General features: G+C 37.9%; 1 protein-coding gene across 2 annotated transcripts in view; it reads right to left on the minus strand.

Annotated features, from left to right (window-relative positions):
• Window positions 1–26,258, minus strand: part of TTC27 (tetratricopeptide repeat domain 27) — a 181,641-nt gene that overhangs the window by 131,705 nt on the left and 23,678 nt on the right. For both annotated transcript variants that reach the window (XM_081254404.1, XM_081254403.1), the window contains exons 6-8: window positions 9,220–9,384; window positions 6,880–7,013; window positions 245–357 (exon numbers count right to left, since the gene is read on the minus strand). In XM_081254404.1, the coding sequence (XP_081110530.1) occupies window positions 245–357; window positions 6,880–7,013; window positions 9,220–9,384 (412 nt within the window). The remainder of the gene's footprint in view (window positions 1–244; window positions 358–6,879; window positions 7,014–9,219; window positions 9,385–26,258) is intronic.

The following is a 26,258-nucleotide window of genomic DNA, read 5'->3' on the forward strand; positions in this document are numbered from 1 at the left end:
TTAACCAAAGAAATTTTGTTTATGAAGAAAAGAGAAGGATAAGTATACCAACTTACAGTAGATTCCTGAGATTCCTCATCTCTAACCCTTTAATTGGTTGCCCAACTATTCTTCATCTTCATAAGCCATGACAAGATTCTCTATTCATGCACAACTCTGGGGACCTGCTCGAACAAAGATTTCCCCAACACAAGAGAACCAATATGCTAGAAGTTCAAGGTAGCCAAGTAAGTCATTAACTCACCAGATTCCAAGGATAACAGCAAGCTCTTCAGCACATAGGTCAGGCATCTGAAACTGTTCACAATCTGCTAACTTTATCTCATTTAGAACAGTATCATCATTGAGCTCAATATTCTGGTGGAATACAAAAGAATCTACTTAGAACAAAAATTAATTCTGATTCATTCAACAGACTATACACAACAGATTGCTGGGGGGATAACATCTTTTTGTTCAAGATTTTACAATGTCTATATATGGTCAATAGGCTGCTTCTTGTGAAACACATATTTGGGGACAATTTACTGTGCAGAAATGGAGGACACGCATCTATACCTCATGATGCACGGACAACATCAATAACAGGGAATGACTGCTATTGTTGATTAAGCCTAGTAGGCAAAAGCCCCTCTAACACATCAGGATTCAAAACCAGATCTTTCTACTCTGATTCTAAATTATAATCTAAAACATCAACTGCCACCTCTGTTTCTCAATAGGATTTAGAATAGGTAAAACAATTTGAGAAAGGAATAAAACCTGAAGACTTAGAGAACTTGGTAGAGTACTTGATTTCAGAATTACTACAAAGCCAAGACAGTGTTGTACTAGCATGAAGACAGACATATAGATGAAAGGAATAGAATAAAGTCCAAAATTTTAGACCCATGTTGTATGGTCAATTGATTTTCAAAGGTGTCTAGGTCAGTCAAACAAAGGAAAGTTTTTTCAATAAATGATGTTAGAACAACTGTATATCCATTTGGGTAAAAATGACCCTCCGTCCTGATCTCATAACATACACAAAAATTAAATCAAAATTAATCAGAGACCTTACTGTAGAAGCTAACACTAAAAAAACTTCCAGGAAAAAAGTCATAGGAGAAAAGCTATGCCACTTTGGGGTAGGCAGACAGTCCTTGAATGAGGACACAAGAAACTCGAACCATCAAAGAAAAACTTAATTAATAAACTGGACTTCAGCAAATTAAAACTTCTGCTCTTTGAAAACATTGTTAAGAAAATGAAAAGCCAAGCTACAGACTCAGAGAACATATTCACAAAACAAATATCTGAAAAAAGGCTTGTATTCAGAATATGGAATTACAACTTAAGAAGATAAACAACCCAACATAAAAATGGACAAAAGATTTGTACAGACACTTCAGAAAAGAAAGGGCAGTAAGCACATAAAAAGATCCTCAACAACAGTAGTCAAAAGGAAAATACTAATTAAAATCAGAATGAACTACTAGTACACACACATTAGAATAGATAAAATTTAAAAGACTGACAATACTAATTGTTGACAAGGATCTGGAACAATTAGAACTTTCATACGTTGCTGGTAGAAATGTAAAATGGTACAATCACAGAAAACAGTTTGTTAGTTTCTTATAATAAACATATTTACCATATGAGCTATCAATTCCACTCCTATGTAGTTACCTATGAGAAATAAAAACACATGTCCACCCAAAAACATGTGTGTGTGTATATATATAAATATATATATATATATTAAAAAATTAAAAAGTGTTCATAGCAGTTTTATCTGTAATAACCCTAAACTGGAAACAACCCAAATGTCTGTCAACAGGTAAACAGATTAAAAAGAAAAATTATGCTATATGCATTTAATGAAATTCTAATCAGAACTAAAAAGGAAGTACTGACACATGCAACTACATAGATATATCTCAACTGCTGAGCAAAAGAGGCCAGATACAAAAGAGTGCATACTGTAGGATTCCAGTCACATGAAATTCTAGAAAAGGCAAACTACCTGTAGCCACAGAAAGCAGATCAATGATTGTTTAGGGCCAGAGAGGATGGGGAATTAACTGCAAAGGGGCAGGATGGAACTTTCTAGGGTAATGAAATGTATCTTGACTGTAATGGTTGTGTGTATATATTTTTCAAATCTCAGCAAACTGTACAATTAAAAATTTTCTGTGTATAAGTTATATCTCAATAAAATGGATTTTTTAAAAAAATTAATCATCAAAAAATAGTAAAATCACAATGAGAAACCACTACACACAACTCACCAGAATAGCAAAAAAAATTTTACCAAGCACTGGCAAGGATGTAGAGCGACTGGTGCTCTCATATACTGAGGGTGGGAATGTGAAACAGTACAACCACTTTGGAAAACATTTTGGCAGTTTCTCAAGTTGAAAATACACTTACCACACAACCTAGCCATTCCATTCCTCGGCATTTAACCCTGAGAATTAAAAACATACGTTCACACAAAGACTTACACATGAATGTTCCGAGCAGCTTTATTCATAATAGCCAAAAACTAAAAATTGCTCGATTGTCTACCAAGAGGTGAATGGATAAACACACTGTGGCTTATCCATACAATGAAATAACTCAGCAATAAACAGGAGCTAACTATTGGTATCAAAATATAGATGAATCTCAAAACATTATGCTAAGTGAAAGAAACCAGACACAGAAGAGTCATACTATATGATTCCATTTGTTTGAGATTCTAGGAAAAAACAGCTCTAATCTGTGACAGAAAGCAGACCAGTGGGAGGGAAAGTGATTGCAAAGGAGTATGGGTGGACTTTTTGGCTTAATGGAAATGGTTTTGTATTTTGATTACAGTGGTGGTTACATGGGTCTACCTATTTGTCAAAACTCATCAAACTGGACACTTAAAATAAGTGTATTTTATGTAAATTATTCCTCAATAAACCTGATTTAAATTTTTTTCTAATTCAATAGAAGTAGCTAAAACTAGGAAGACTTTAAACTGTAGGCCTAGCTCTATCTATAAGGTTTTGAGAAAAGAGAAAAGAGTACAACAACCTCCAACAACTGCTGACAGGAGAAACACAAAACTTTAGGCGGCTACTCAGGCTCCACTGAAAAAGTGCCTCCTCCTCCCTGACCCGCACAACCTCAAAAGGCAGAGCTGGCAGGTGCACAGCGCACCCTGGTGGCCAAACATTTTCAATACAAGCCTTTCATATATTTTTTTTAGAAAGCTACTTATGTAATTCTAAATTTTCTAACAGCTACACTTCAAAAAGTAAAAAACAAAAATTAAGTGATTTAACCTAATACATCAAAAATATTATCCTTGTAACATGTATCAACAGAAAATTATTAATTAGATACTATACACTCTTTCATACACAGCTTATGAAATCTAGTACATCTTTTACACTTCAGCACATCAAAGTTTGGACCAACCAACTTTCAAGTGATTAATAACCATATGTGGCTACCATATTGGACAGTGCAGCTCTAGAGTATCCAAAACTCTCACCTTTTCACATCCAGATAGGGTTGTATCAACCTGCTTATTAATATCCAATGTTTGTGGAGCATCTTTATAGATCTAATCTGATCCCTTAAAAAAAAGTGTGATGTGGGGAATTCCCTGGTGGTCCAGTGGTTAAGAATCCACCGCCCAATGCAGGGTTCAATCTCTGTCCGGGGAACTAAGATCCCACATGGCGCGGGGCAACTAAGCCCACGTGCCACAACGAGAGAGAAGCCCGCGCACTGCAACCAAGAGCCCGCGTGCCGCAACTAAGACCCCATGTGCCGCAACTAAGACTCATCGCAGCCGAATAAATACATAAATTTTTTTTTAAAGTGTGATGTGGGAAAAAACAAATGAGGAGGCTAAAAATACAATAACTTTCCCAGGTTCTCACCTCGGCTAGACAATAAAGATGTGACAGGGACCCAAGTCTCCACCTCCCAGTGAGGACTCCTTCCCCTCCGGCCCCCACAGAAGACCTGAGACAGGTCAGCCATAACAACAAGGCATTATTTATTACTCTTCAGCTACAAACAGGTGATCAAAATAGTTTCAATCTTCATTCAAGATACTCTACGTTCCTATTCAGCTCTTTTCGAAATTAAAACTGGTTGGCTGCACTACCTACTTGCCTATGTGTTCTACAAGCCACAAATTTAAAATACTGTTCTGCTTTAGTCCCACTCCAACCTCACAACGTTCTACTGAATCAAAAATTTACCTACAGTCTTTCAGACCTCCTAGTCAAGTGATGCTTATGATACTGTTATTGCTCACCCATCATAAATTTGTTTCTTCTTTTAATGCTGCCCTTGCTGTGTAATAAACGTTATATCTAGATAATCAAACTAAAGCCTGAAACTGCAAGAGTGTGGACTTTTGGACAGACTTTGTTTTTGCACATAACCTTGTACAATCCTGCAACAGAGGCCAGTCACATAAGGCACAAATCTGGACTGTCCTGTATTATTGCATTTTTGTTGTTCTGAATATCCTTGACATTACAGCTGACAAAAATGAAAACTGATATTGCAGATCTGTTTTCTGAAAACTTTAAAGCTAAAATCACATGCAAGAACTGACTTTCCAACTACTAATATTGACACCCTTTCAATCTGTATGAAAGCAGGTTGTGTAGAAGCAGCAAATCAATGGGTGCTGTTTTATCTTTAGTTAAACACCATCCTGGTGTATTCATTTACACCATCTTATATGTGACACACTGCTGTACAATGTGTAATTCTGTGATCTTTATTTCCCTTTGTATTCATTTTAAGCATCTTTATAAATTGCTGTATTGTGCTTAATGTAAAAAAAAGAGAAAAAGAAATTAGCACATAATTTATCTCCAATTCATGGGACACACCATATTCAGCATTTAATGTATATTTCTTATCAATCATGCTGATCATGTATGTGTTTGTGTTTTCTGTGAATATACAATTTTAATTTATTCTCCCTCCTCACACCATGCCCCCATGATTGAATAATAAAGAACAGAGACTGCGCCTTCGATTTGCACATTGGGGTTGCTCATAACTGTTGGCTTATTAAAGCCTGAAGTCCCATAGCTTCAGGCTATGTAATTCCCCATTAATAACAGATTAAAAATATAGCAAGGTCCAAAGGGAAACACTATGTTCCTCACTGGCAATAAATTACTGTATTTCCTCAATTCTAAGATATACATCTTCACATTGTAACACTCCTAATCACGATGTATTTTATAATCACTATAATTGGTATAATAGTGTTCCTTTTTTCCTGAAGAGTTTGGTTATTAAACAGATGGTGTATTTTATAATCTAATGGTATCTGAATAAGGAAATATCATACATAACTAATTAAACAAGCAAGTCTATCTTCCATCCATGAGTAAAAGCTGTTTCTATCTAATCCATACCTACATCACATAATTTGTACTTTCCACCTTTAAGTGGTAATGAATGAAGATCATAAAATTATCAGAATGTATTTTATTTCAAGTAGGAAAGAATAAATTCTGTATTAAATTATACATCATTTTTATACATTGCTCATAAGAGTCATCACATCCTATTTATAATCATAGGAGACAATTTTCAATACGAGAACGCCACACTAATAAACAAACAAACAACAATGGATTACTGAATTAAATGCTTAGATTGCGGAATTAAATCTCTTTTCATTGATGCTGTGCTATGGCCTAAAAACCAGCTTATGATACTTTATCTAAGACTCAGGGAGGGACTTGGGTTACATCAAATAGCTGAAGGAGGAGGGTCTGGTATATACAAGGAGGAAATGGAGGATGGAAGCAGGTTATCAACACAGTTCCCTGACCAGCATCAACACAGCAGTACAAATACTTGTTCAACTGTGGCTCTACCTACATCAGGAGATATACAGGCTGTCCCCTGTGCAGTCTCATCCCTGAGTTTCTCCATCTTTCCCTCCCTTCCTTCCTTCCTTCTCCTCTTAGATCAGTAACTGTCCCCACCCTGAAGTTACCACAAAAGCAAACAGAGAACCTGGAGCAAGCCCAAGAGGGTCATAAGATCACATCAAAGGCCTTCCTCAGGACTCCTCGCTGCTGCCACTCTTTCCCATCTCCCTAGTCCCTACCCTTGGCATTACTTTCAGTACACAACAGAATTTTCGTGTTCAATGCACCAAGTAAATTTGTTTGCAGGCTCTGGAATGAAAAGTAGCAAAACATGGGCTTCAAGGACGGTAACATCAACCAAAGAACAAGCAGAACTATTGGCTTAGGGTCTCTGGGATAAGAAAATGTAAATGCTAATGGCCTCCATGGAAGCAGATGGAAAGGCCTATTGAGCAGGTAAACTGACTAAAAGATATAAATTTAAGCTACAAGAGAATGTATTAGCCAAGTCAAGAAAACATACTAAGGCAGCAACCAGCCCAGTAATGACATAGTAACTAAGGACAGATCAGAAAACTGGTAAAAAGGAATTCTGATCATCTGTTTACATATTTAGAAGAAATCCAAGAAATTTCAAGGCTCTTAATATTTGAAAATATCAACAGAAGGCAAAAAATATGGTAGCCACTGGAAAAATTAGTCTCTACTCAGTCTGCCTTTTGGACTTTTTTCAAGGGCAGTAATACATAACTAACTGCATTACTAATTCATACTTACTGAAGTCTAGGAAAAAAACAACATTTTATCTCTATTTAAGGGTAAAAATGGCTTTAAAAAATGGGTCCTGTTTTGTTTTGTTTAAAACATCCAGCCACCTTGTAAAAAGCTCAAGAAGGGTCAAAAGAAGTCTCTTCCCACCCCATCCAGTGTTTCTACAAAACTCACCTATGGAAACTGTTAGACTTGGATGCTAATTTAAATAACTTACAATCCTACTTACCTTGGTTAAATATTCCTGAGGGGTGGGTGCTGGAGTGAATTCATAATTTGAAAACACAACTCCTTCCCTTCTTACATCTAGAATAAGTTGGGCCACGTAATTTTCCTGGAACCATGTCCTTTTTCCCAAAGCACCTGAAAAGATATATATTAAATTATATGTATCAACTTGTCAATCAGACATATAGTACAATCTTAAAGAGTAGTATTTTCAGAGTGCTTTAGAGCTTATGAGGTATTTTCTCCATTTCAAATAAGAGAAACCTGAGGCCCAAAGATGACTTTAAAATGACTTTTTAGAAAATTATAAAGCCAGTAAGTTATAAGGCCAGAACTCAAACCCAGGATTTCTGCCACTAGTTTCCACATACTTACTTTTTCACTAAACTACCTCCTTTCTCAAAACAGATAACTCATTAGGTGTCACAGGGAGAAGAAATACTATCCTCTCCATACAACAGATGAAAAAATGGAAGTTCTGAAATGCAGTCATTTGCTCAAGATCACAGGGTTTTCAGTATCAGAGCCAGGGCTTAAAGCCAGGGTCTTCAGGTTCTAAATCCCACAGTCTTTCTATTACACTATCTGGCTCCACGTAAGACCAAAATTTTTTTTCATTTTGTATCTGAAATAACTTGCTGCAAAACAGCTTTAAGAGAAGCAAAAGCTCTGACATCTATTCTCTGGCAAGAGTCAGATTACAAAGACCCTTGATTACAAAGACCAGTCTAAGAAGTCTGGATTTTATCCTGTGATGAGTCTGGCTCTACTTTATACAACAACCATTTAAACACTTTATACTAAAAATAGCTATTGAGATGGTCTAACACAACTTACTTTTTTATAGTAAGGCTAGAGTTGAAAAGAAAAAACTAATAATCTGATTCTCATTTTATATTTGTGAGCACATTTGTATTTTTAAGTTCTTCAGTCTTAACTTTGAAAAAAATATGAAAAACTAGCTAGTAAATACACCAACAGCTAAAGCTGACTATACTGAGCTGACTATACTGAGACCATGATACTAGCTTTTTAAAATAATCCCCCAAAAAAAGTCTCCTAGGACCGAAATATTTAAAAACAAAATCTCTGAAACTAACCTCACAACTTATATTACATATATCTCAAATACAAGACTCCAACTTACACTTGGCCATTGTCACAAAGTTATAAGTTGAATATTTAATAATTCTCCCCATACAAACAATGTAATAAAAGGTGGTTACGATCCCAGACTAGGTCACAAAGTCACATTTACCTCATAATGTATCTGAAGGATTTTATTGACAGGACTACCTCAATAAGCACAGAGTTTGGGGACTAAGAATGGGCCTTACAGATAATCTAGACCAAGCCTAGGTAGGACAAATAGTTTCAATCATTTCACCATTCACAGATTATTGTTTCAACATTCACAGAGCCCAGGTTCAACAGGTATAAATGGTGTGACCCACTGATGATGTCTGACTTTCATGAATGTCTTCAATATAGAATGCCAATTACATTGTGAGACTAGGGACAGGGCAATACATTAAGAGAAAATAATGTTTCTCATTTGGTACTCAGAAAAAACACAGAGATCTTGGGAAAAATTCTGCAATTTATTTGTTCTTCCAACAAATGTTTATTGAGTGCCCACTGTATGCCAGACAGTGTTCTAAGGCCATGAAGAAACATCTAAACAAAACAGTCAAAAATTTCTGTTCTTAAGAAATACAAGAAAGGCAGGATGGAAGCCGCAGGTGGGTATTTAACAGAAAGGGAAAAACTAAACTTGGGAATCAAGAGGGGCCTTGGGAAGCCCACATGCACAACCAAATACACAAAGTTCATTTGTGTACTGCCCAGCTGCCACATATCACTGACAGGTCGAACTAGACATGGGCATCTGCAGGAATAAAGAAAGTATATGATTTCAACTTTGTTCTAAAACTATGAATTTTTTAAATAAAATCTTTAAAATCTATTTTTTTTTTTTTTTTTTTTTTTTTTTTTTTTTTTTTTTCTTTTTGCGGTATGTGGGCCTCTCACTGCTGTGGCCTCTCCCATTGCGGAGCACAGGCTCCGGACGCGCAGGCCCAGCGGCCATGGCTCACGGGCCCAGCCGCTCCGCGGCATGTGGGATCCTCCCAGACCGGGGCACGAACCCGCATCCCCTGCATCGGCAGGCGGACTCCCAACCACTGCGCCACCAGGGAGGCCCCTAAAATCTATTTTTGTAAAGCAAACAAGAGGGCACAGATAATAAAATACAACGATACAATACAGCCAAACTGCCAATTATATATTAGTTTATCATAAAAATAAACCAATTATCCATAAAACGTAAAAAAAATCTTACCTGTCAAATCAATTTGTAATCTGCAGATGTCTTTAGCAATATTGAACTGATCTTTTGCTTTTTTATATTCATAATAATATAAAAATATATATGCACATTCCAGATGGAACTGAACAGCCAAATATCGACCTGAATCATCTACAAACAGATCCTCTAGTTTCATCACTGTAAGACAAAAGATGAAACATTAAAAAGTATGATGAGAGTAAAAATATATTAATAAGTAAAACACTGAGTCCATAATATATGAAATATATATATTACATAGTTCCTGCTCTTAAAGAATTTCAAATCTGGAAGATGAGGGACACATATAATAATAGTTTACAGTAAGCATTCTCTGAGCACTTACACGCTCCAAGCTTGAAGCTAAGGACATTATATACATTATCTCCTTTATTCCACACAATCCTAGGAGATACAATTCATAACCCTGCTCTTTCTTATTTTAGAGTACTTGTCTTAATCGTACAATAAAAAAATATGACAACACAAGGTGATGATACAGTATACCAAGTGAATCTGCAAAGAGTTAAACAATATGAAAATCTAATGAACAGATCAGCTTACAGACAGTTTTCCACATAAAGAATGTAGAATTTCTCCCTTAAAAGAAGAAACAGATATATATCCATATAGAGCTAAGACAGTATGAGTATCAAATAGAAAATGAATAAGTATTGGCTTAGCAGTCATATTCTACTTTATTTCTCTAAACACCTGAGATGAAAAGATGGGAGAATAATAGCCTAATAACATGGTATCTGAAATAAGATGATTTTTAAAATTAATTATATATAATAAAGGGGCTAGTTGGCATACACCAAGGGAGTTTCCAACAGGTCACCTCATCCATCCCTCTACAATATCCCTGAAAAACTATCCTTCACAAATGTTCCCGGGAACAGGATCAGCATTTCACCAAACAATTTACATGAATGAAAGTATAATGAATGAATAGAAAACACACTTAGAATGTCCAAAAATTGAGAATCAGTTTTCTATAATTCAAGCTGAGAGAGAAGTGATATTGATCGATGGCTACTCTGCTCAGCACTAGGTATTTTACATGTTGTGTTAATTCTCACAATGATGTCTTTAGGGTTGACATTAACCCCACTGAACTCATTAGAAAACTGAGCTTAGATCGCTTACTGACTAGTCACCTCACCTGTTAAATGACAAAGCCAGAATTTGAATCCAAACTTGTTGGGAAAACGGGAGGAGGGAGTTGGCAGAGGAAGGACAAAGGTGTAGAGATGATGTTACAAAACCTAATCTACTTTCTCACCAAGTAATCTGACTGAAACCTACAGCTAAGAAACAGACATCCTTTGTCTTACCATGAACTGAAAATAAAATGAGTCTGAAAAACAAAGTGTTTTTCTATATACTGTCAGTCCTTTAAAGAGATTCTTAACTCAAATAAAGAGACTAAATCAAGATGTACATGTCTTAGGACTTCCTTGGTGGCGCAGTGGTTAAGAATCCACCTGGCAATGTAGGGGACACAGGTTCAAGCCCTGGTCTGGGAAGATCCCACATGCCGTGGAGCAACGAAGTCCATGTGCCACAACTACTGAGCCTGCGTTCTAGAGCTTGTGAGTCACAACTACTGAGCCTGCGTTCTAGAGCCTGTGAGCCACAACTACTGAGCCCGCATGCCACAACTACTGAAGCCCGCGTGCCTAGAGCCCATGCTCCGCAACAAGAGAAGCCACCGCAATGAGAAGCCCGTGCACCGCAACAAAGAGTAGCCCCCACTCGCCACAACTAGAGAAAGCCCGCGTGCAGCAACGGAGACCTAATGCAGCCATTAATTAATTAATTAATTAATTTTTTTAAAGATGTATACGTCTTACTTCAAAAGGCAGACAGGCATCCAAACACGAACTTCTCACTGTGAAAATCCTTCAACAGATTTCCTCTATGCAAACCAAACTCAAGAAAAGGTGGATCTGATGATACTCAATGCTGTTAGTGAGTGCTTTTTCTTTTTAAACTTTCTCTTCTTTTGTCTGCCCATTATTCCTGAGTGTCTAGCCACTACTCTCAGAAATATAACCTTCTATGAGCGTAGCACAATTCACAAGTGACACAATTTCGCCTAATTGTCAATGACAGTAATCTTCTCTAAAGGTTCTGGATGCAAACTGTATTAAGGGATGTTGCCTAGGGTTTTTCAAAATCCTCTCTCAAATATCACAAAACAGCCATTTCTGCACTTAAGTAGGCTTGTTATGTTGTGATCACTCACAAAGGTCTAGGGAGGACCATCAAATTTAAACTGTCCTAATAACACATAAATCACATAAATGCCCAAAGCAAGATGTGTATATCTATTGTCCCTCCTACCTACCCTATCTACTTGTAGAAATATGTCTGTGTGTGTGTATACACAAACACATATTAGTACAATTGGTTCTGATCTTGTACTTCTGTGCTTTTTCTGCATTTCTTACGTGTTCAGGGGTCAAAGACTGTTAGAAAAATAGGATAGATACTAATTTTTTTAAGTTTAATCTTTAATTCCACCAGCATGACTAATTACTCTCCCAATAAAAATACTTTTAAGAAACTGGATTTAAAATTTTTAATATATTTTTGTGTTAATGATTGTGTGTTAATGACTGCTGAGAACAAAATAAGGGATCAACAAAAGACAAAAACTAAATGAAAACTGCAACCTTAGGAATTAAGCACACAGTCTGCCATAATCTGCCCGGAGGCGACCTACCAAACCTTTAGGGACCTTAGGATTCCACTCTGATGGCTGCAAGGAGCACCAAAGACAAAAGATGAGACCTGAACCTACCCAAAGTAGGCAATCTAGCCAGAGACCTCCATTTAAAGCTGAGTCCCAAATAACTGTGTCTTCAATGGAATTTAAAAAGGACTAGGTCTGCCACGCAGAAGAGGTCAAAAAGGAAAATGGCAGTGGGCAAAGGGGAAAGCATTTATCCCAAGAATTCATAACCATAAGCCAGCTTTCACACAGATTTGTAGACAAAATTTAGTCAAAAAAAACCCACAAAAACAAACAAACAAAACGTTACCCCTCAAGCCAAAAATTTAGGTCCCCAGAGAAGTAGCACAAACAAAGAAAAATCCTCTTTTGCAGGAATGCAACATCAACCAGGATTCAATGAATTCCCACAGATAAATTTCCAAGGAACACGAGCTCATAGAAAACAACAACAACCACCAAAAAACAGAACATTAGCAGAAACAGCAAAAGGCAGAAACACACCTTCAAAGCCTTCAGAGGCGGAAATTGCGAGATACCCATACATGAAATATTCAATAGGTTTCAAAAAATAAAAGGCTAGAAAATATGAACAAGGAAAAAGAAACTATAGAAATCTACCAGGTAAATCAGAAAAGAAACCAAAAATAGTTTAGAAAAAAGACTTTAGTTAAAATTAAACATTAAATGTTCAGACCAGAGAACTAGAAGATAGATCTAAATAAAATTATTCCAGAGGCAACATAGGGAAACAAAGAGATAGAAAATAAAAGAATTAAAGAACATTGAGGATGCAGATGAGAAGTTCTAATGTGTCTGAAGATCTAGAAGGAGAAAATAGATAATGAAGAAGAGATGATATTTGAAGAGACAATGGCTAAGCATTTCCAGAGATGTGGAAAAAAACTAAATCTCAGAATCAGGAAGCCCACTAAATCCCTAACAAGATAAAGAGAAATCCACAACTAGTCCAGCAACAGTCAAACTAAAGAATGCCAAATACAAAGACAAGATCTTAAGAACATCAAAAGGAAAAAAGCACACAAACGAAGAATAGTTGGACCAACGACTGATTTCTCAATACCAACAGTGGAATCAGAAGAAAACAGATTAATATCTTCATGGTACTGAGAGAAAGTAACTATGAACCTAGAATCCTTTAGCCAACAATTCAAGGAGAGTGAAATAATATTTCCAAGTAAAAAGAAGCAGAATTTATCACCAAGATATGTTTGCTAAAACTGAACTACTAAATTACTTTAAATAACTTTTAGTATACAAAAATATAACTTTTTAAAATAAATTTATTTATTTATTTATTTTTGGCTGCGTTGGGTCTTCGTTGCTGCACGTGGGCTTTCTCCAGTTGCAGCAAGTGGGGGCTACTCTTCATTGCAGTGCACGGGCTTCTCATTAGGGTGGCTTCTCTTGTTGTGGAACACGGGCTCTAGGTGCACGGGCTTCAGTAGTTGTGGCATGCGGGCTCAATAGTTGTGGCTAACGGGCTCTAGAACGCAGGCTCAGTAGTTGTGGCACACAGGCTTAATTGCTCCATGGCATGTGGGATCTTCCTGGACCAGGGCTTGAACCCATGTCCCCTGCATTGGCAGGCGGATTCTTAACCACTGCACCACTAGGGAAGTCCCCCAAAACATAACTTTTATTACCTCCATACCTCCCCTAGGTAGAGAAAAATGAGAAAACATTGCCCAAAGACAGACAGGAAAAAGCCAAGGACCATAACCCAACGCTGCAGTTTCAGACTTCAAAAAACAGTACATCTTTAGGTTGTGGAAAGGAAGAAGGCCAAGTCTCTTTACGAACAAGTGTGAAGAAGCGTTGAGAGTTTTATCTATTTTTAAAGCTTCTGATTTAGAGTAAAAGTTGAAAGCTGCTGGAAATACTGTATCTGCTTCAGCAGAGATACTTTCTAATGTTAATTAAGCTACTGATGAAGACATAAAACTTAGAAGAGTAAAAAGCAATGAAAAGGTAGAGAATTGGTGTTTCCCCAAAAGCAGCCCCGTCATCCTAGTGACAACATTCTCATGAGAAGCTGAATCTCATGGATATTAACTAGACAAGCACGTACAGGATTATTTAATTTCTTAAATATACAGCATAACCATCAACAAAACTGATCAAATATGCCCTAGCTAAAGCCATTTAACTGATTCCCATTGCTCTTGGGATAAAAACAAAATTCCTAAACATGCCCTATACAGTCCTGGACCTCCACCTCCCACACTGTCCTCTCTCTGCTTCAACCACAATGACCTCAGACCATCTTGCGCATGCCACAGAGCCTTTACGGTTCACATAAGCCCTTCTTTCTGGCATCAAAGTTTGCCAAGTCAGACATTTATCAACTACCCTGTCATCCATTTATAAGATACTGCTTATCTTAGCCTATTATACATCCAAAATCCCTTATCTGCGATGATGAAATTTTTAAAAATCCCTGCAAACCTAAAGTGTTTTTTGCAATTTGTTTTGGGGGAAAAGATCTGAACTGACATCATTTGGCAGCAAAATTGGACAAGAATGGACAGGTAGAACTAGCCCTCCGGAAGATAACAAGGGTAGGGAAAAGTAAGAGTGCAAATTATAATACATGAGGAATAGAAGCTTTTGCCACTTAGGGGAACCTGGGGCTCCTGTTTGCCTCAGCTAATTTTTAAAGTCTACCTTCGAGGATCCAAACACAGCAGAAGATTGGACATAGTCCAGAGGCCTCACGTCTGTCAAAAGAAGACAGGTGAATAAACTATGAAACACCAACATACTAGAATACTAGACAGCTGTAAAAAGGAATGATCTTCAAAATACATTAAGGAAATAAAGTCCCAAACAGCAATGTGTGTGTGTATGTGTGTGTGTGTATGTGTGTATATACATAAAACATATTTTATGTTATATATATATATAATATTTTGTGTAACATGAAGGAAGGGAGAATACCAAAGAGCAAAGAGAAAACTAGAAGAATAAACCAAAAATTAATAAAACTAATAAAGGGAAAAAGAGAGAATAGGGTAGAAGGAAAATAGAGATAGATGAGAAACTTCTCTGAGGAGACCTTAACTTGACCTTGACTCTTCTCTGAAGAGTTCTGACTCTGGAATCATGTAATTATTTTATATATTCAAAAAAAAATCAAAAAGAAAAAATCAATCCCTAAAAATTGAAAACAAATGGAAAAATATAACTCTAACTATATAACAAGTTGGTGACAAGGGAAAGAATTATTGCAAATGTCTTTAAAATGTTTTGCCTTAGAGCATAGTATACATCCTTAAGGTAACATATTCTAGGGGCAAAGAGAGTTGCAAAGAAATCTTGAGCCTTATTCATTGGTCTTACTGTTAGTAGGAATGCTGGCATTGTTTTGAAACTTTTTATATATACAACAAAGCAAGTAAGTAATTATGTTTATATTGTTAGGAACAAGATTTTCAGTTTAAGAGAAGAAGGATATAAATATGAAATCAAAGATATTGACACACTGCAAGGTTAAATTTTTTATATCATATTATTTCTTTACTACTATCATACTGTTGAAATTACTATAGTTTTAGAGTAACTTTTATATCTAAGGGAAAGTCTCCATCATTATTTTTCTCTTTAAAAATCCTCTTGACTATTCTTACATACTTTTTCTTCCAAAATCAATTTGCATATTCTCTCTTCAAAATGTAATCTCACTTACTGTAATTGCACAATTAGCATCTTTACAATATTGATCATCCTATTCAAGAAAATAGTATGTATGTCTTTAACATTTTTAGTAAAGTTACACAATTGACTTCATTTTGGTTTTGGACATTTTAAGAAATTCCTGGGTTAAATCTTTTTTTTCACCTTTTTATTGAAATATAATTGACATATAACATGATATTAGTTTCAGGTGTACAACATAATGATTCAATATATGTATATACTGCAAAATGATCACCACAGTAAGTCTAGTTAACATCCACCACCACATACAGTTACAAGTTTTTTTTCTTGTGATAAGAACTTTTAAGATCTACTCTCTCAGCAACTTTCGATACAGAATTAACTATAGTCACTATGCTGTACATGCAAGGTTAAATTTTTCAACAGCTTTATTTAGATAATTCACATATGTACAGCCCAACAACTTGAAGTGTGCAACTCAATGGCTTTTAGTATATTCCAAGAAATCTGCAACCATCACAACAGTCAACTCTAAAACATTTTTATCATCTCAAAAATAAATCCTGAACCCTTTAGCTATCACTCTCCTCCACCCATCCCTCCCATAGCCCTAAATACAACTAATCTACTTTCTGACTCTAAATCTGCCTATTCTGGACATTTCATATAAATGAAATCATATACTATGTAGTCTTTCATAACTGGCTTCTATAACTTAGTATGATGTTTCCAAGGTTCACTTGTGTTATAGTATGTATCAGCATTTCATTTCTGTTTATGGCTAAATAATACTACAATGGAATCCATTGTATGGACATACAATATTTTGTTTATCCATATATCACTTGATGGACACTTCCATCTTTTAGTTATTACAAATAATGTTGCTATAAACATTCATATACAGGTTTTGTATGGACCTATGTTTTCATTTCTCTTGGGTATATACCTAGGAGTTGAACTGCTGGATCATATGGTGATTCTGTACTTAACTGTTTAAGAAACTGCCAAACTGTCTTCCAAAATGGCTATACCATTTTACATTTCCACCAGCAGTGTTCCAATTTTTCCACGTCCTCAACAATACTTGTTATTATCTCACTGTTTTTTATTATAGCCAGTCATGGGGGTGTGAACTGACATCTCACCGTGGTCTTGATTCTCAGTGCCCTAATGACTAATGATATCGAAATTTTTTTTTTTTTTTTTTTTTTTTGTGGTACCCGGGCCTCTCACTGTTGTGGCATCTCCCATTGCGGAGCACAGGCTCCGGACACGCAGGCTCAGCGGCCATGGCTCACCGGCCCAGCCACTCCGCGGCATGTGGGATCTTCCCGGACCGGGGCACGAACCCGTGTCCCCTGCATCGGCAGGCGGACTCTCAACCACTGCACCACCAGGGAAGCCTGATATCGAACATTTTTTCATGTACTTATGTCTTCTCTAGATAAGCATCTGCTTAGATCCTTTGCCCATTTTTTAATTGGGTCTTTTTTTTTATAATTGGGTTGTCAGAGTTTATACATTCTAGATACAAGTCCCTTATGATATATATGATTTGCAAATATATTCTCCCATTCTATGGATTGTCTTTTCACTTTCTTGATAGTGTCCTTTGAAACCCAAAAGTTTTTTAAATTTTGATGAAGTCCAACGTATCTATTTTTTCTTTTGTTGCTCATGCTTTTGGTGTCATATTTAAGAATCTGTTGCCAAATCTAAGGTCATAAAGATTTATCCCTATATTTCCTCCTAAGAGTCTTATAGTTTTAGCTCTTTCATTTAGGTCTCTAATCCACTTCAATTTAACTTTTGTAGACAGTATAAGGTAAGGGTCCAATTTCATTCTTTTGCATGTGGTTACCCACTTGTCCCAGTTGAAAAGACTACTCTTTCCCCATTGAAACATTTTATATGTAAAGTAAAACAAGTAATTACATTAATATTGTTAGAAACAAGATTTCCAGTTTAAGAAAAAGATATAAATACCATTATAAACACTTTGTAAGGTTAAATTTTAATTGGAGCTCTTTGGTCAGGGTCAGGGACTTAACAGGCATGTTTGCTGGGGCCTGGTCTGAATGGGGATTCAACCAGCGTGTTTGCCAAGAACAAAGTCTCAACAAGGGCCTCAGCTGGGTGCTTGCCCTAAGTTTGAGACGTGACTTATGCGTTCCTAAAACCAGGACTGGTGACTTGACCAAAGACTCAGCCAGCATGTATGCAAGGTCCAGGGCTCACCTGGAGAGTCTGCTGGGGCTGGGGATCAGTCAGAGACTAGAGCAATATGTTTGCGGGGCTGGGGTCACAACTGGTGTGCTCAACAGGGCCAGGGACTTAACCAACATTCAACAGAGCCAGGTCAAGGATTAAGCTGTGTGTTCCCCAAGGTCAGAGCTAAGGGAGCAGCCTGCACAGTAGAGGTATGGCTGGGAAGATTGTACAAGTACTCATATTGAGGTTAATGGGAGCCTGGTTTTTCACTGTCAAAGAAAGGAGTTAGAAATTTGGAAGAGAGAAGACTAAAATAAACCCTGTGATATTGGATTGGAATTGGAGATTATGTAAACTCGTGGTTTTTAATACAAAGATAAATATAGAAATAGATACAGATGTGTACATGTATTTATATATACATATACACATACTTTCCAGCTATGTCTGTTGAAAGGCTTTAAAAGGAACCAGAACTCCTTGGAGAAATTACTGATTCCAGGGCCAGAGCAAGGAAATACAAAATAAGGCTAAAGCATCTTCTTATGTCAGAAAATAAAGAAGTGCTCAATGTTGAAAGGGCACAGAAGCCAATTTGAACAAGCTCCAACTGGCCAAATCTGGGACGATTTCAGCATCAAAACAATTATAGTAACAATTATAATCTACTGAATGAATTAGGAATCTGTGACCACATACTAGTATCAATATATAAATGCATAAATTCAAAGTTTAGTGAAGAATAGGAGACTTACATGGTGTCTAAGTACATCACCATAAAACACCAATTAATTATAAAGAGTAACAGCCAAAAACTGGAAGCAATCCAAATTTCCATCAACAGATGAAAGGATAAACAAACTGCGGTATTCCCATCCAATGGAACACTACTCAAAAATTAAAACGAATGAACTACCGGATGAATCAAAATAATTATGCTGGGTCAAAGAACCTAGGCCACAAAAAAAAAAAATAAGAGTACAGACTGTATGAATCAACTTTTATAAAATTCCACAAAATGCAAACTAATATATAGCTAGAGAAAGCAGATCAGTGGTGGCCTGAAGAGGCTGAAGGAGAGATCAGGCAGGGTGAGAGGACAGGGCTCCCAAGAAGCACAAGGAAGGTTTTGGGAGCAAAGTGTATGTTCATTATCTCAATTGTGGTGATGGCTTCATGGGTGTAAACATATGTCCAAACTTTACAAATTATACATTTTAAGTATGTCAGGTGTACTGCATGTCAATTTTATCTCAATAAAGCTGTTTCAAAAATAAAAAAATATAAAGAGAAAATGGATAATTCTGTAGTGAAGAAGACTGACAAATACCACCTTAATCGAGTGACCAAAGTTAGTATCACCAGTAATGGGACCAACTGAAATCGTGCACCATCTGATAGGATGCAATGACAGTAACACAGCATGATTTCTGTGACAGATCTAGACTGAAAGAGACTAAAGGGATATGACAACTAAATGTAACACTTGATCCTGGACTGGGTCATTTTGCTTTTTAGGACGTTTTAGGGACAACTGGAAAATCCTGAATGGCAGTAATTAAATATTTGTATTGTATCAATGTTAATTTCCTAATATTGATTGTTGTATTGTGGTTGTATAGGAAAATGCCTTCATAGAAAAAACACCCTAAACTATGAGGAGTGATAGGGCATCAATTCAGCAACTTATTCTTAAATGATTTCAGAGGGGAAAAAAAAGTTCTTTGTACTATACTTGCAACTTTTCTAGAGGTTTATGTTTCAAGAAAAATTTTTTAAGTCCAAAATATTAGCAACTAATAAAGGAAAATAATTAAGAACATATCTGGCCTTTCCTACATAAACCAAATTTTAGGGTTCTCACAGAGCCCTGGTTGATGAGGATGAGTTCTTTACAAAAGAATTCTAGATATGTACTTAAGATTAATATAGACAGATTGCACTTTCAGAGCCAAATGTAGCCTGGGTTGCCTCAGTAACATGCCAACCAAATGGAAACTTCATAAGATCCTCAACAGTTGGATGGAGGGTATCCATCATAAGTCATGAAAACCAGGGAGGCACAGAGCCATAGGAAAGTGACAGCCAACTTCAACTCATTTCTTAAAAAAACAAACAAACAAAAATCCTCTTCTCCCCAACTTCCATACTTTCCAAGCTTGTTTCCCTACATTGCCCTCTCTGATTTTTCCTCCATCCCACAATTTTAATCAATATCTACTGAACTATTATATATGCTTACAATTGTGCTATATCCTACAGCACAGTTTAAGCCCTACTCTCCACAAAAAAGAAGATGGAGGAAGAAGCACTAGGAAGAGAAGACACATAATCATTATTCAACACAGTTAATTTGATTTGAAGTTGGGTGGTACTGACCATAAATACCAAAGGGGGGGAAATTCATAAAGCTGGGATAGTTGAACAAACCTTGTCAGAAGGGCTGGGCCTTGAAAGATGGGTAGAATTTGGCTATAACTCCGCCTCTAGACTGTAAGGGTCACAGCAGTGCCTTGTTCACTGCTGTTTAAGTCTAGCACTTGCCATAGTTGGTGTTTAATAAATATCCTAGGAGTGAACAAATATTTAAAAACCCTTTGACGGCTGTCACCAACAAGAGAGAAATCCAATTTCCTATCCATCTAGCTCCTGTCAACCTGTTTCAACCTCATAACCTGACACACAACTCCTAACATCGCTCCAACCATTCCAAACTACCGGAATTCACAAATGCACAAAGATGTTTCAAGTCTATGTGCCTCTCTTTGTACATATTCTATGTCCTTTCCAACTTCACCTAATAAATTCTTACTCATTCTTCAAGAATAAGTTCAAGCATTAGCCACTTTGTAAAGCCTTCTCTGGTCTCTCAACGTTAGACTTTCATTCATTCCTTCGTTTTTTTTTTAATTGAAATATAGTTGATGTACAATATTTTGTCATTTTCAAGTGTACTACATAGGGATTTCACATTTGTATACATCATGAAATGATCACCACCGTAAGTCTAATAACCATCTGTCCCCATACAAAATTATTACAATATTACTGACCCATTTCTTATGCTGTATATTAAGTCTCCATGGCTTATTTATTTTATAAATAGAGGTTTGTACCTCTTAATCCCCTTTACCTATTTTGCCCCTCCCACCTTCCTCACCTCTGGCAACCACTGTATCTATGAGTTGGTTTTCACTGTGGTGTTTCTGTGTTTTGGATTCCACATATAAGTGAGATCACACAATTTTTGTCTTTCTCTGACTTACTTCACTTAGCATGATACCCTCAAGGTCCATCCATGTTGTCACAAATGGCAAGGTTTCTTTCTCTCTCTCTCTTTTTTCTTTAATGGCTGCCATCCCCTCCTCTTCACGCTCTTTTCTTCTACTTGTGAAACAGGAGGGAAGGGGGCAGGGCACAACCACTGGAAGAACGACATAGCCCGAGGACATAACATGAACTGATTAGAACCGAGGAGACCTTCAAGATGGCAGAAGGGTAAGACATGGAGATCACCTTCCTCCACACAAATACCTCAGAAATACATCTACATGTGGAACAACTCCCACAGAACACCTACTGAACGCTGGCAGAAGACCTCAGACCTCCCAAAAGGCAAGAAACTCCCCACATACGCGGATAGGGGAAAAGAAAAAACAGAGACAAAAGAATAGGGACGGGACCTGCACCAGTGGGAGGGAGCTGTGAAGGAGGAAAGGTTTCCACACATTAGCAAGCCCCTTCACTGGCGGGGATGGCGGGGGGGGGAACCTTCGGAGCCACAGAGGAGAGCGCAGCAACAGGGGTGCAGGGGGCAAAGCTGAGAGATTCCCACACAGAGGATCAGTGCCGACCAGCACTCACCAGCCTGAGAGGCTTGTCTGCTCACCTGCCGGGGCGGGTGGGGGCTGGGAGCTGAGGCTTGGGCTTCAGAGGTCAGATCCCAGGGAGAGGACTGGGGTTGGCTGCGTGAACACAGCCTGAAGGGGCTGGTGCGCCACAGCTAGCCGGGAAGGAGTCCGGGAAAAAGCCTGGAGCTGCCTAAGAGGCAAGAGACTTTTTCCTGCCTCTGTTTCGTGGTGCGCGAGGAGAGGGGATTCAGAGCGCCGCCTAATCGAGCTCCAGCGACAAGCGCGAGCTGTGGCTATCAGCGCGGACCCCAGAGATGGGCATGGAACACAAAGGCTGCTGCTGCAGCCACCAAGAAGCCTGTGTGCGACCACAGGTCACTATCCATACCTCCCCTCCCGGGAACGAGTGCAGCCCGCCACTGCCAGGGTCCCGTGATCCAGGGACAACTTCCCCAGGAGAACGCACGGCACGCCTCGGGCTGTTGCAACGTCACGCTGGCCTCTGCCACCGCAGGCTCGCCCCGCCTCCGTACCCCTCCCTCCACCCGGCCTGAGTGAGCCAGAGCTCCCGAAGCAGCTGCTTCTTTAACCCCGTCCCGCCTGAGCGGGGAACAGATGCCTACACGTGACCTACACGCAGAGGCGGGGCCAAATCTAAAGCTGAACCCCAGGAGCTGTGCAAACAAAGAAGAGAAACAGAAATCTATCCCAGCAGCCTCAGGAGCAGCAGATTAAATCTCAACAATCAACTTGATGTACCCTGAATCTGTGGAATACCTGAATAGACAACAAATGATCCCAAATTGAGGCGGTGGACTATGGGAGCAACGATATATACATTTTTTCCTTTTTCTCTTTTTGTGAGTGTGTATGTGTATGCTTCTGTGTGTGACTTTTTCTGTATAGCTTTGCTTTTACCATTTCTGGTAGGGTTCTGTCTGTTTTGGTTTATTTTAGTATAGCTTTTAGCACTTGTTATCATTGGTTGATTTGTTTTTTGGTTTGGTTGCTCTCTTCTCTCTTTCTTTTATTACTTTTTTAATTTTTAATAATAATTTTTTATTTTAATAACTTTATTTTATTTTTTTTCTTCCTTTCTTTCTTGTTTTCCCCCCTTTTATTCTGAGCCAGGTGGATAACAGGGTCTTGGTGCTCCAGCCGGGTGTCAGGCCCATGCCTCTGAGGTGGGAGAGACGAGTTGAGGACACTGGTCCACCAGAGACCTCCCAGCTCCACATAATATCAAATGGCAAAAATCTCCCAGAGATCTCCATCTCAACACCAACACCCAGCTTCACTCAACGACCAGCAAGCTACAGTGCTGGGCACCCTATGCCAAACAACTAGCAAGACAGGAACACAACCCCACCCATTAGCAGAGAGGCTGCCTAAAATCATAATAAGGTCACAGACAACCCAAAACACACCACCAGACGTGGCGTGGTTCTGCCCACCAGAAAGACAAGATCCAGCCTCATCCACCAGAACACAGGCACAAGTCCCCTCCACCAGGAAGCCTACACAATCCACTGAACCAACCTTAGCCACTGGGGACAGACACCAAAAACAACAGGAACTACAAACCCGCATCTTGCGAAAATGACACCCCAAACACAGTAAGTTAATCAAAATGAGAAGACAGAGAAACACACAGTAGATGAGGGAACAAGGTAAAAACCCACCAGTCCAAAGAAATGAAGAGGAAATAGGAAGTCTACCTGAAAAAGAATTCAGAGTAACGATAGTAAAGATCATCTAAAATCTTGGAAATGGAATGGAGAAAATACAGAAACGTTTAACGAGGACCTAGAACAACTAAAGAGCAAACAAACAATGATGAACAACACAATAAATGAAATTAAAAATTCTCTAGAAAGAATCAATAGCAGAATAACTGAGGCAGAAGAACGGATAAGTGACCTGGAAGATAAAATAGTGGAAATAACAACTGCAGAGCAGAACAAAGAAAAAAGAATGAAAATAATTGAGGACAGTCTCAGAGACCTCTGGGACAACATTAAACACACCAACATTCAAATTATAGGGGTCTCAGAAGAAGAGAAAAAGAATGGACTGCGAAAATATTTCAAGAGATTATAGTTGAAAACTTCCCTAATATGGGAAAGGAAATAGTTGATCAAGTCCAGGAAGTGCAGAGAGTCCCATACAGGATTAATCCAAGGAGAAACATGCCAAGGCACATATTAATCAAACTATCAAAAATTAAATACAAACAAAAAATATTAAAAAGCAGCAAGGGAAAAACAGCAAATAACACACAAGGGAATCCCCATAAGGTTAATAGCTGATCTTTCATAAGAAACTCTGCAAGCCAGAAGGGAGTGGCAGGACACATTTAAAGTGATGAAAGGGAAGAAACTACAACCAAGATTACTCTACCCAGCAAGGATCTCATTCAGATTTGACTGACAAAATTGAAACCTTTACAGACAAGCAAAAACTAAGAGAATTCAGCACCACCAAACCAGCTTTACAACAAATGCTAAAGGAACTTCTCTAGGCAGGACACACAAGAGAAGGAAAAGACCTACAATAACAAACCCAATACAATTAAGAAAACAGGAACAGGAACATACATATCAATAATTACCTTCAATGTAAATGGATTAAATGCACCAACTAAAAGGCACAGACTGGCTGAATGGATACAAAAACAAGACCGCATATATGCTGTCTATAAGAGACCACTTCAGACCTAGGGACACATACAGACTGAAATTGAGGGGATGGAAAAAGATATTCCATGCAAATGGAAATCAAAAGAAAGCCGGAGTAGCAATTCTCATATCAGACAAAATACACTTTAAAATAAAGACTATTACAAGACAGAAAGAAGGATACTACATAATGATCAAGGATCAATCCAAGAAGAAAATATAACAATTGTAAATATTAATGCACCCAACATAGGAGAACCACAACACATAAGGCAAATGCTAACAGCCATAAAAGGGGAAATTGACAGTAACACAAAAATAGTAGGGGACTTTAACACCCCACTTTCACCAATGGACAGATCATCCAAAATGAAAATAAATAAGGAAACACAAGCTTTAAATGTGTTTACATTAAACAAGATGGACTTAATTGATATTTATAGGACATGCCATCCAAAAACAACAGAATACACTTTCTTCTCAAGTGTGCATGGAACATTCTCCAGGGCACATTATATCTTGGGTCACAAATCAAGCCTTGGTAAATTTAAGAAAATTGAAATCGTATCAAGTATGTTTTCTGACCACAATGCTATGAGACTAGATATCAATTACAGGAAAAAAATCTGTAGAAATTACAAACACATAGAGGCTAAACAATACACTACTTAATAACCAAGAGATCACTGAAGAAATCAAAAAATACCTAGAAACAAATGACAATGAAAACACAATGACCCAAAACCTATGGGATGCAGCAAAAGCAGTTCTAAGAGGGAAGTTTATAGCAATACAGTCCCACCTCAAGAAACAAGAAACATCTCAAATAAACAATCTAAGCTTACACCTACAGCAATTAGAGAAAGAAGAACATAAACCCCAAAGTTAGCAGAAGGAAAGAAATCAAAAGATCAGATCAGAAATAAATGAAAAAGAAATGAAGGAAACAATAGCAAAGATCAATAAAAGTAAAAGTTGCTTCTTTGAGAAGATAAACGAAATTGATAAAGCACTGGCCAGACTCATCAAGAAAAAAAGGGAGAAGACTTAAATAAGAAAAATTACAAATGAAAAAGGAGAAGTAACAACGGACACTGCAGAAATACAAAGGATCATGAGAGATTACTTCAAGCATCTATATGCCAATAAAATGACAACCTGGAAGAAATGGACAGGGCCTTAGAAAAGCACAACCTTCTGAGACTGAAAAAGGAAGAAATAGAAAATATAAACAGACCAATCACAAGCACTGAAATTGAGACTGTGACTAAAAATCTTCCAACAAACATAAGCCCAGGACCAGATGGCTTCACAGGTGAATTCTATCAAACATTTAGAGAAGAGCTAACACCTATCCTTCTCAAACTCTTCCAAAATATAGCAGAGGGAGGAACACTCCCAAACTCATTCTACGAGGCCATCATAACCCTGATGCCAAAAGCAGACAAAGATGTCACAAAGAAAGAAAACTACAGGCCAATATCACTGATGAACACAGATGCAAAAACCCTTAACAAAATACTAGCAAACAGGGCTTCCCTGGTGGCGCAGTGGTTGAGAGTCTGCCTGCTGATGCAGGGGACATGGGTTCACGCCCTGGTCCAGGAGGATGCCACATGCCGCGGAGCAGCTGGGCCCGTAAGCCATGGCCGCTGAGCCTGTGCATCCAGAGCCTGTGCTCTGTGGCGGGAGAGGCCACGGCACTGGGAGGCCCGCGTACCTCAAAAAAAATGAATACTAGCAGACAGAATCCAACAGCACATTAAAAGTATCATACACCATGATCAAGTGGGGCTTATCCCAGGAATGCAAGGATTCTTCAATATATGCAAATCAATCAATGTGATACACCATATTAACAAACTGAAG

The sequence above is a fragment of the Mesoplodon bidens genome, assembly GCF_964165515.1.
Source record: "Mesoplodon bidens genome assembly, chromosome: 14".
NCBI lineage: Eukaryota > Metazoa > Chordata > Mammalia > Artiodactyla > Ziphiidae > Mesoplodon > Mesoplodon bidens.